Source organism: Sceloporus occidentalis, unplaced genomic scaffold (genome assembly GCF_023333645.1).
Source record: "Sceloporus occidentalis isolate IW3139 unplaced genomic scaffold, rSceOcc1.0.p SCAF_88, whole genome shotgun sequence".
Taxonomy (NCBI): domain Eukaryota; kingdom Metazoa; phylum Chordata; class Lepidosauria; order Squamata; family Phrynosomatidae; genus Sceloporus; species Sceloporus occidentalis.
This window is the reverse complement of record NW_028317068.1, coordinates 1,610,001-1,622,884: the sequence shown is the minus strand read 5'-3', so window position 1 is coordinate 1,622,884 and position 12,884 is coordinate 1,610,001. Positions and strand designations below refer to the sequence as shown.

The 12,884-nt window shown below is 38.8% G+C and overlaps 1 protein-coding gene across 1 annotated transcript; it reads right to left on the bottom strand.

The window, feature by feature from the left end:
- Positions 1-1,287: 1,287 nt before the first annotated feature.
- LOC149284789 (p53 apoptosis effector related to PMP-22-like) lies at positions 1,288-9,196 on the bottom strand. The gene is made up of 3 exons (XM_089496234.1): positions 8,995-9,196; positions 1,754-1,891; positions 1,288-1,505 (listed from the first exon to the last, which is right to left on the bottom strand). Exons 1-3 carry the CDS (start codon positions 9,194-9,196, stop codon positions 1,288-1,290), a joined length of 558 nt encoding a protein of 185 aa, XP_089352360.1.
- Between the last annotated feature and the right edge of the window lie 3,688 nt (positions 9,197-12,884).

Genomic DNA, 12,884 nt, shown 5'->3' with positions numbered 1-12,884 from the left:
TGGTGATACAGTATTATGATGTTTAGCGTTAGTAAAGAATTTTTTTTTTTTAAGGCACAAATATATGAAACTATAGCATTCCTTTATTCTAAGAAGAAACCATAAAATGCAGAAACAAACCAAAAGTAACAGGCAAGTGTTTAGTTTAATAAAATGAAAAATTATACATTACTCCATGAAAAGTACAAAGGCACTTTAGGATATGCAAATCTATGTGTCAGGGCACAATACATTTCGCTTCTAAAAAGACACGTCTATATTTAAATATTTAGATTTCCTTTTTCATTTAAAATTGGTATCCAAAATATAAAAAAACCTTTTTAAGCGAAGTACTAAATTGTCTATGTACTGTATCTGACAAACTAAATATAGAGGTGATCATTTGTATTAATACTAAGCAGTTATGTGCCCTGTGATTCTATTATTATTAAAAACCAAGCTTATCACTTGCTGAGTAGACCCTAAACTTTAAGGATTGTGAAAAAGAACTCCAGTGTGTAAGTTATTCAAACATGAATATCCATACAAAGACATAGTATATGTCATAGTAAGTGTTTGAGGAACATGTTACATAAGAACTTTTTTGTCTGTTCATATAAATACTGTATATATTGAACTGGATTAGGTTATTGTGTGTTTGAGGCAGGGTCCTATTTAGCTGAAATCAGACTTCTCCCCAGTCAATGCAAGCTAAAAGGCATCTCAGCACAAAAATAGGGAGTGCAGTTGTCTGCAAGTACCGCAAGCATCTACTTTAAAACATTACAATATTTAAAGACAAGCCTAAAAGTAAACAAATGGAAGGTACAGCTAACAAAAAATAGATTTATACATTTTGTGGTTTTAAAGATTATTTTCTGAAGGATATTACCCATTTAATAGAAAAAGAAAACTAAAATGTTTAAAGCATCTACATTTTTAAACATGTTTACAAATGTTATGAAATCTATTGGTTTAAACATGCAACAAAGGTGTGACACCCTTCTTGCAGTTGTGTCGCCAGATTCATTTTTTTACAGCTTGTTATAAAAATAGGTAAATGTTACAGCACGTAAAGATTATTATGTTTTGGCCCGTTGTTTCCTGCATGAAAGCCAATCTTCCATTTTAGCATATAAAAATCTATTCAAAATTAGCTGCAATGATATAACAGGAAAGAGAACAAAAGCACAATGAAGCAATTTAAAAGGAGAAAAAAAAACAGTAAATTGCTCAGCAGATTAGCAACATTGTACAGGTTATTAAAAAAATAGTCTCTTTCCCTAACTTTAGAATAAGTGTAAAGTCTTAGGATGAAGTGTAGAAATATTTGGTTTTCACATTGCCGAGCAGTTCATCTTCAAAGTTGGGGAGGCAGCAGAAGAAAAATACACAGCCAAACATGATAATTGTGCTGCCCCAGCCAAATCCGTAGGTCCAGCTATACAGATAGTTCTCATTTCCAGAAACCACATCTCTTGTGTAGCATACAGGATAGATGACCAATGCAATAATCTGCAAAATAACTGAACAAACACAAAACAATTAGAAATAAAAATAAACTCACAAAAGCAGGTGTATAGGCACACTTAATTTGCTTTTGACACACACTGCACTCTACCCTAGTCCCTTGAGTAATTAATCTCAAGGCATATAGCAGGCTATCTGCATGCAGGGAGAGGGAAAAGAGAAATCTGGACTGCTGATCCACCCATGCCCTCAAGGGGTTAAAGACACAAGCTACTTTACAAAACTTTCCAAATGAATTACTTACCAGCCAACAAGAGCAGAGCACCAATGACTCTCAGTACAGGAATTTGTGGAACACACAGTGCAACAAAGGAGAGGAGAAAGCACACTATCAGGATAATGAAGCCAATGATGAAAAGTGCAGCTGTCGCTTTGCCCCATGCTGTACGGGAGAAAAAAAAAAAGAAAATATGTTCACATTTTTATACCAGTCTACAAATAACAGAGTCCTATCAGAAAATATGTATCCCTAGCCATTTGCCTAAAGGGTGGTTGCATCAGACACAAAGCTGCTTTGCCTATTGAGCAACATAGGCACTTGCCCAGGGCCAACCTGTTACAGGGCTGTACAGCCTGTTAGACTGCTTCTCCCTTTTTTCTAACAGACAATTTGTGATCTTTGGTCAGGAGTAATCATTTAAAAAAAAAATAACAACTGATCAGCCAGTTAACTGAAAGGGAATTCATTCATATTATTTGGCTTAATCCTAGATGTTAATAAATTAATGGGGGGTGTTTCTAAACTGGTGGAGATGGGCATACGAATAAACAATAACTGCAAAGAGCCCGCAGGTGTAGTAAGAAATTATTCCTAATTAAATACAACAATGGTTTACGGGAACTAAATATCCAAAGAACGTGTATTTACATGTCTAAAATTCAAACTTGATCAACGTATATTTGGAAAAGTTTACACAAACTTGTTTAGTGCAGTGCATTTCAGTTTCAAGATCAAGGGAATTGAGCAAACTGTGATTTTACAAATTTTTTTCACCCCATATTAATCTAATGTTTTAGAATCAAGTTCAAACAAAAACACTTCCTTCCCATGTTCTCTTTGGTATGGAACATAAAAAGACTCAGCAGTCATTAAATGGATTCCAAAATACACAAAAGGACTAAACTTTTTTTTAAAAATTATTTATGTCTTGGGTTAATTCATTAACCCATTAATAGCCCTACTTCAATCATACATTAAAAGACAACATGTATCTAAAATATAGTTTTAACCATACACAGTATAGTTGCTCCACACACAGATATATTTGATCTCTCTGTCTGGAGATCAACCGAGTCCCAACAACAAGCTTTCAGACATGAAGCCTTGGGTAAACATGATCCCAGAAGATGACCAGGTTTGTTAAAGTACCATGGCTTCAAGTGAAAAGACTGGGTGGTTGCATTAAAAGCTATGCATTTAAATAAAACTGTTCATCTTCAACGATAGTTTTGCTGCGTGGCTCTTTCGTCTTGTTGAATTAATGGATACAATGTGTTTTGCTCAGAATTACGGAAGATTAATATGATTATATATCATGTACGCTGTGCAATGCTATTCAGTGGGTTATACAGACAACAAGTCACAGAGGTAGCTTGTGAGGAAGACCCCTGGTTGCTAGACATCAATCAAGGCATCACATAATACAAAGTCTCTTGCCAGAGTGGGGTCTGTAGCTTTTATTTTCATATTTGGAATAATATGTAAAAATATATTATATTTGTACTTTTAGTACAGGTGCAAAGTGAACTACTCTATTAGTTGCTATGGAGATTGTACCACTTTGTACCTGATTATCTCCCACAATGTGCTCAACATCTTCCTCCTGATTGGCTGCTCACTTAACAGTTAACTATGTTATAGATGGTGCAGAAATCTGGGAGTAGGAGGATGACTGGATGACTGATCAAAGTACCCACAGCACGGAGAACTCTTCTGCAACTAGGGTCAAGTCTGCTAATTCAATTTTAAAATCACTCCTTTTTTGTAAAAAGTAAATAAATAAAAACTTGGTAGAACTTTTGTTGTCACATTTTTAAGCAGTACTAACTGTATTAACATGTCCTATAGCTTGTTTAGCTTAGTGTTATTGTTTCAAAAATATTTCGTTTGAAAGTTTACATCAGAGAAGTTGAGATCTGTGTCTGAATGTGGCTCATCTAGCATTAGCCAAATATTTTCCTGTTCCAATATTACAAAGGCTGCCAGAACCAGTCAATAGTTAATAGTGAGAATTATCTCTAGGAATATCTGTGCACATCCTTGGGTCCCGTGGTAGACACTTAGTGGGTTTCTAACATTTAGAGTCTAAAACTATAAAATGTAGGATTTACTAAAATTAAGATTCAGTTTCACACAACATAAGCATTTTTGCCCTTCCACCAACACGGTTTCCTGGGAAAATATACACTTTCTTTTCCCCGAGCCAACCACTTGTACAGTATCCTTCCCACAGGTTTTAGTCTCCCCAGTATCACCTTCGGCACAATCATTTTACAGTATACCACGGTGCAGGTTTATACATGTCAAAAATAGAATTAAATAAGATTTGTGGACCACACCTAGTCCTTTAGGTAAAGGAGTGACTGTATACTCCTCCACCCTTAATTTTAGCACGGAGCTCACCTTGTGTATGGGTGTGACATTAGGATGGTATGTTTATGTATGAATCACAAAGCCTGCATCAGCAAAATAGGCAATGCAACAGGTTTTTACAGTCAACACATTTGATGAAATGGTCATATTAAATATATTAAAACAGTTTAGCGCCCCTATAATGCTACTAATGTATTGCATATCTGTAGGGAAAAAAATAAGCTTTTTTTCCCTAGCTTCTACACGTGTGGGGGTAGTTTGCTAGATCCCACTAGCTGGGATCTAGTGTACAAGCATGGACAATGGTAAGCTGGAGAAGTGTTCAGCCAACAGTATCTCCTGCATATGAAGGAGCTGGGGGCATGGAAAAAGTACAAATCTAATGAATCCCTCCATTCATTGGCAAACTAAACTAATAATTTAAAAGGGGAAGTGCCATGGGGAAAAACATTTAGCTCTTGGAGTAAGAAATACTGTGCTCTGTATAGTAGCATGGGCTAGTATTGACATAAACATGGTTTTATTTTGTTCCAATAAACGTCCTTTACCTGCCGACCTGGAGGCTGTTATTGTCTGTCGTGTGATGTTTTGGGTAAGTTTCACTGCATAAACATCACACTGAAATGATCATCTAGATTGCAAGCTCATTTCAGCAGGGCCCTTCTCACCTGTTTCTGTATGCCATCTTGTTATGTTATATAGTGTTATGCCCGGTCTACCATTTATACATTGCTGCGGAATGTGATGGCACTATATAAAATAATAATAATTCTTTATGGTGATGCTAATGATGTCATGGTTGTACAACCCTTTCTTCCATGGACTTTGATAAAAGCGTCTGGCTGGGTGATGGAGGAAAATATTTTATGGTTTATTGTTGGCAGTATGGTAAGGAGTCCGGGCATTTGTCCATGTAGATTGTGCTAACTTGACATAGTAGAAAGATATACAAATGGTTAATACAAAGCACCCAGAAAACATATCATGCAAAAAACTATTATATATATAATAAATAAGTACAACAATGTTTACATTTTTTTCCCCCCAGTGTAAAATTTTTTTTATATATATATATATATATATATATATATATATATATTAGTACTACAATAAACACGTGAAGTTTCTCCAGCTAATTGAGGTGAGGGAGTATAGACATTTAATACACATTTATTGGGAAGGTTCACATTGTTCAGAGTTAATAGCACAGTTAGTAACAGAACAAAGTAACCTGTAATCATGTCTGGGGCGCTGCATGTTTGTGCTAAGCTATGTGGGAAAATATTAGCGGTAATTGCCATTATGACCAAAACCAAAAAAATATTTTACATTTCTTCAGACCTATTTGGTCATCATTTAGAGAAAAAGGTATACTGGAAGCAAAACGTATGAACTGAACTTCCACACTACAGTGCTCCTCAAAAGTTTGCCATCATTTTTGCAGTTACTTATGTTATTTCCATGCAAAGTCTCTTACTTTTTCTTAATACCCAAAGAGATTGCCAAATGTATTCCTGCCCACCCCCTATCATTGTTTATCTTTGTTGTTACAAAAAATAAATTAATTAAAGACTCTGAAAATAGAATGCTGTACTCCAGTGAGTTTTTAGGAAAATAAATATTTAGTTATTCGTGTTTTGTAGTTCAGATGTAAAACACGCTTGCTACAAATTCTACCGAGAATGATCATGTTATGGTTCAAAAATGCTGAACATGCAATAACCACTGGCTTTCCCAAAAGCATAAACGCAACTACATACCGGAGGGTACTCTACATGCACCCTTGTCTACATTAAGCCTCGTCACATAAAAAAAATACACAATTATATAGACGAGCGTTTATAAAAAAAAATAAAAAATGTATTCTTAAAACTATAAAGTCAAAATGAAAAGATAAAACAAACAGAACTTGATAAAAAGAAAATGTCACGCAGCTGTCTGAACAAAACCTGGTGATACACAATATACGGACCACGTGTGCCTATCCATTTAGTCCTTAAATAGAATGGTAGTAAATACTTTCCTCTGAATTCTTCAGAAATCTATTTTAGGCAACATATATGATCTGTCCAATAAAACTAAACCACAATGTTATGTTTTTTGTTTAATATAGCAATCTGAGGTCACTTAGAAATGTCCTTGTTTTTGAAAGAAAACCAGGTCTTGTCCATTAAAATAACATCAAATGGATCAGAAATACAGCATAGATGTTGTTATAGTTGTAAATGATTATTGTTGCTGCAACCGTCTGATTTTTAATGGAATATCTTCAAAGGCTTTATCATCAACCATCACTCCTGTATTCCAATGGCACTTTGTGTTGGCTGATCCAAGTTGAAGTTTAAAAGGATAATTGATCACTAGTACAACAAAAATTTCTTTGTTTTCCATGAAAACAGCTAAGTGACCCCAACCCTCTGAATGGTAGTGTATATAAAAATAATTACATAGCTGTCTAGGGTTAGCTATATTATTGCTCCGAGAAAAAAACAGCAGATTTGTCACAATGAATATTCCTTTATTTAACCATTAACTTACACTTTATGTTTAGTAACGCAACAATCGACTAGAACTGCCCAAATCAGGTCTTTCTGAGCAATGAACTCAGTATGGTGGTAAAAAGTTTGAAAAGTGGCATTATCACCCTGAAAACATTTGAATGCTGTTACTAGCTGAATATTCCAATGGTTTTTGGGGTGATAAAACCACTTTTCAAACTCAAGAAACAATCATTTTTTTTTTTTACATATACTACATTTATTAAGACAATGGATACGCTAATCAGTAAATACTTTGTGAGATCACTAATTTCCCAGATGGCCATTTGGAACACATTATGTCTCCAGCTATACCTTGATTAACTGGATGCACAAGTTAAAACTTTAGAACTGGGATGGGCAAACAAGAAAAATTTTAACACACCAGGGCTCGTTTCAAATTACAGCTGTCAAAACATGGAAATTAATGCTCGGCACAGAAGAACCATTCGGCCCTTTGTAGTCTGCCCATTTTTCCTGTAGTAAAGAATCAGACCTTAATCAGTCCTTGGTCTTGTGTTAGATTCTGGAGAATTATATGCCCATCCATGCATTTTTAAATTCCCTTACTATATTAGCCTCTACGACCTCTGCTTGGAGGCTGTATCTACCACCCTCTCATTAACATATATATAACATTTAAGACTATTTAAGTTATTCTCTCTTTACTTTTAATTGTCACACCTGACTTCATGCAGATCATCTCTGGGAACACCCTCAGAGGCATGTCTAGCAGGGTAATATGATTATGTCAATCAAGTTTACACTAAAACCTGGAGAGCCAAACAGATTTCAATTGTTATAAAGTTTTTTGTTACTGTCCCTGTGTTTTGGACAGCTTCACAACGTCCACAGGTACTTCTACAAACACAGATGTGGTACAGACTAAAAATGACCTAAAAAGGCAACTTTTTACAACTAATTATATAAGTTTCATTATGTGACCATATCAGGTTCAAAGCAAGAACAAAGACCAACCCTTCAGCAGAACAGATTGGCCATACATTACATTTCATTTTGTAATCTTCTATCACTTTTTGATGCCATGTAAGAGGTGCATCTTATAGGGCAGTGCAGATTATACCTGCCATAAACTGTTCCATGGGAACGAGACTTTGGTTGCCCTTCACATACCAAATTAATTTTCAGAACAAACGTGAGAACTCCAGTTCTAGTGGACCACAGCTACAACAATATACGGTGTGCATTGTTTATCAATTCATAATTATTGTTTTCTTACACGTGAATTAGGGGAACCCCCCCCAAAAATAAAACCTGTCGGAATAATGGCCCTTTGAGCCTGACAAGCTAATATGGATTATCCTCTTATGTTGAATCTCTTGAAAGTACAGGAATACACCACAAGGAAACGCCAGCAAATATTTGTCAAAGCTGTGCTAAATTCTGCAGCGAAGTGGCCTTTGCACTATAAAGATAACCTAGAAGTAGAACGTTGTGACGAAGCGATATGGTAGTATATATTATCAGAAAGGTCTGTGTCATTCCTCTTTCAATCGAGACTGAGGAGTATTGTTTGTGTATTCAAAACAGCCTCCATATTTTATAATCTTATTAATTATATGGTCTGTCGATAAGGGCACATATGAGTTGAATGTGGTACAGTAGCATATGGCATTTACCAAACTTTATAACTTCACGGGGAATAATTACCTGTGAGAAGAAAATACCTTTTTGCTCAAGGTCAGGAAAAGTCCCCCCCCCCCCAGTATAACAAAAAAGGCTTGTGGTCAGCCTGACAAGAAGTGGACAGGCCTCTGCGGAAGTACAATATACATATTTGTAATAGACCCTAACAACCAACGCTTGTAGCTTTAATTTAAGCGACAAATACTACAAATCCCCAAATCTTCTCCTTTAACCCCTTCAACCTAGACTGAATCCCAAAACACAGCTCGGTCTGGCTTATTCACCAAAGAGAGAGTCGACAAGAGAGTTTGCATTACTGTCTACTCTTTACTATAACTATGCATTTCTTCATGTCGCCCCGCACATTGAACTATACAGCATACAGGGTCAGCTTAGCCTTTCTTGCTGGAGAAACTTGGACCTTCGTCCACAAATCTCCTGCAAACTCCCCCTTTAGAGAATAAACCTCAGAATATATAGTGCACGCGGCAACAAATCACTTCACATAATGCAATAGTTTGCAAGAACTATGGCAGGGCTAGGCAATAACTTTTAAACTAAAACTGCCATAACCCTAACCTGGCTGAAGGTGATGCGAGTTGTAGTTCGAGTTTGGTTGCTTGGCTACCCCTATTCTAATAATCCACAGTCCCTTTGATACGTTGGCCATCCCCACGTTTCTTTTAGCCCATCTAGAGATGTTCTTACCGTAGTCCATAATAGATCGGCACCCATAGTTGCCATTCCCCACGGAATCACATGTCTGCCACAAGGAGGCATAAACCCTGCCGCTCTCCGTCTCCACCCATCCCTGGCCGGCCAGGGCGATGATATCGAAGATGATCGCACAGAGGAGCAGTAACGGCAGGATCCATTTGCACCTGGGGTAGGCGATACCGCACTTGAACATGATGCAGCTCTAGCGCAGGGTGCACGGTGTCTCTTTGTGTGTGATTTCCTTAGGACTGAGACCGACGCACAGCCAACACCGGCTACAAAAAGTTGTCGGGAGCCGCACCTTGTCTCTGCGGTGACTCACTAGGGTTTGCACAGACCTGTTGTGTTATGGGAGGAGCGGTATGCCTGGGATGGGCTCTATCAAGCGCTTCGTCTGTTGCTCCTTCGGGTGACTCCTTCCTTCCTCCCTCCGGCTCAAGCTGGAAAACAAATCCTTTCTCAGGTTACACAGAACACTCCCTGTTCCACCCCAGTGCGTCTCACACTTCTGTCTTATTTTACAGACGGAATGTTTGCAATGTTAGAGGGAGGGCACAGCGGCTCACTAACCTAAAAAAACATCAACAAGTCGGCATACCTATCTTGTGCCATTTCTCCCTGACATCCCTGTTCTGTTAATGAAATAAGTTTGAGAAAATAGCTGTTAATAGGTCACAGTGGTAAAGGTTCACACACCAGACGGTTATCAATACCATAAAACGGTGTAAATTTTTGAATTGTTTAAACATTCGGCTATATCTGGATCACTATATAATGATAGGAATCAATCTGTACCACAGTGTGTATCTGGACCACTATATAATGGTAGGAATCAATCTGTATCACAGTGTGTGTCTGGATCAATATATAATGGTAGGAATCAAGCTTTACCACAGTCTGTGTCTGGATCACTATGTAATGGTAGGAATCAAGCTGTACCACAGTGTGTATCTGGACCACTATATAATGGTAGGAATCAAGCTTTACCACAGTCTGTGTCTGGATCACTATGTAATGATAGGAATCAAGCTGTACCACAGTCTGTGTGTGGATCACTATATAATGATCATCTATTGCCAATACCATATAACGGTGTCAATCTTTGGTTCATTTAAACATTCGGCTATATCATGCACCTGAGTGAAGAAACTAACATGTTCTGGAAGAATAGACATTAATCTGGACCCCATTTTATAATGTAATTTGCAAACTGCTTTTTTAGTGCTGCTTCTTTAGAAGCTCCTTCCACTGTGTGCCATATTGTACTTAGGTATGGATACACTGGACCGTATTTAACCCTTTGAGTGTCAGGGATTAGAGCACACACTTCCATATGTGGTAGACTGGGCCAATTTGTATCGTTTTTTATAGTTATCGTTAGGTGACAATACATTGCGCACTAATCCCAGATTAGTCATCTTGCACCCTGGGCACAAAGCTAAAATGAGCCTGCATTACCTACAGGCAAGATATGCTCCAGCATATATCGCAGATCTGCTTGGGACAGTTACTGCTAATATAGGCATTACTTAAAAACAGTTAAGTTAATAATTCTGTTTACAGAAATAATGTGAAGCCTGTCTGTTCTTGTATTCACTTATTTAGAATTATTTTAGAAAAAAAATATGCAGTTTTTCAGCTTTCTTTAATGTATTTTATCACTGAAAGTGGCATGGTTTTTATACTAATTATTTTATAGATAACATTTAAACCATGTCAAAACATCTGTGTCATCTAATACGTTGAACCTATTCAAGACCAGGGTATTTAACATCCTAATGTCTGATTTAGTATATAGTCATATAAATCATTCTGTACCACCATCAGTGCCTGGGCTCCTGCCACCCCGAATGAGCGATTCATGCATGGTATCTCCCAGAAATAAGTAATAGCCCTTTAAACAATGATGACTTCAAAATATATATGGAGGTATGCAGGATCATCATATTAAAGGAGGTAAATTTCTTGTCTCACAAATTGGCACGCCAAGGAAGGTATAAAATGGAACAAATCAGCAAATATATCTTCACAATAATTTATTGAACAAAATAGTATCTCTTAAAATAAGCAGAATCCATAATTCACAGTTTCTCCTCAGGTGTGTGTCTAGGTACAAGAAATAAATAACACAAATAAAAAAACCCAGCAAATTAACCCCTTCAATCCCCTATAGACGTACCGGGACGTCTAGCCTTTCGTGCAGCGTCAGGAACACATCCCTGCCGCTGCACGGGAGAACAGGCTGTCGTTTGACAGCCTGGACCCCCCCCTGGCAGCAGAAGCCAGCGTCGCTGGCTTTCTGCTGCCCGATCTCCTGTAACAACTTGGTGTGTCATTAGCCTTGGGGGACTGAACCACATCCGGGTCAGTGACATTACTGCCGGATGTGCGACACTGGGGGAGAGAGAGAGAGAGAGAGAGAGAGAGAGAGATAGAGAGAGAGAGAGAGAGAGAGAGAGAGTTTTGCAGAGCTGCAGTGCTTAGTGCAAAACCACATTATATATTGGGGATAGTGTAGTGTTTTAGAAATTGGCCAGGTAGGTACAATGGCGCAACATGTCTTCAGCGCTGAGGAGGCTCATGACTGCCTCACTCAGTCTGATGACGTTGCCACTCTGAGCGCGTCAGACGCCGAGGCCACTCTGAGCGCGTCAGACGCCGAGGCCACTCTGAGCGCGTCAGACGCCGAGGCCACTCTGAGCGCGTCAGACGCCGAGGCCACTCTGACTGCATCAGATATTGATCCAATATCTGAGGAATCCTGCTGTGCGTCAGATAATGACGAGTCAGAGGAAGACGATGATGGCCAGGGTCCATCTGCCAAAGCCAGGCGTGGAGAGCCTGACTCTAAATATAATTGGGTGCCCCCAAATATGACAGACCCAGTAATCCCTGCTTTTACTGCGACTCCTGGCATCAGATGTGACATCGATGCTAGCGAGCCAAAGTCATTTTTCCATTTAATGTTTGCCCCCGAGTTTTTTGAGCTGCTAGCAGCTCAAACAAACCTCTATGCAGCCCAGTGTCAGGCAGCTGACCAAGGAGACAGAAGCCAGACCTGGTACCCCACTGACTCCCATGAATTTAAAAGATTTTGGGCCCTGACCCTTATGATGGGCATTGTGAAAAAGCCCACGATACGCTCCTATTGGAGCACAGATCCCGTAATATCCACCCCTGCTTTTTCCCAAATAATGCCCCGGAACAGGTACTTTGGGCTCCTAAGATTTTTACATGTTACTGACAATTCCCAATGCCCCCCTAGAGAGCACCCCCAATTTGACCGTTTATATAAACTGAGGCCCATTATTAATTATTTTTCACGTAAATTCCCTGAAATTTATACCCCCGACAAAAATGTGGCTGTAGACGAGTCCCTGGTCCTATTCAAGGGTAGACTGAACTTCAAACAGTATATCCCGTCCAAGCGAGCGAGGTACGGGGTAAAGTTATATAAACTTTGCGAGAGTGGGACGGGATATACTGTTTCCTTCAGAATCTACGAAGGGAAGGACAGTCACCTTGATCCCCCTGGCTGCCCACAATCTGTGGGTACTAGTGGGAAGATAGTGTGGGACCTGCTGTCCCCCTATTTGAATAAGGGCTACCACCTCTGGGTGGATAACTTTTACACCAGCCCAGACCTGTTTCATTTTTTATTTTTACAGCAGACCCCGGCATGTGGCACTGTTAGGCCAACCCGCAAGGGTTATCCTAAAAAACTCACCTACCCAAGGCAGAGGCGCGGCACTACCAGTGCTCTGCGCAGTCAGGAGCTGTTGGCCCTCAGGTACACTGACAGGAAGGATGTGTATATCCTCTCCACTATACACAACGAGAAGGTGGTGCCTGTCAGTGTACGTGGGGAAGGTGATGCTCAG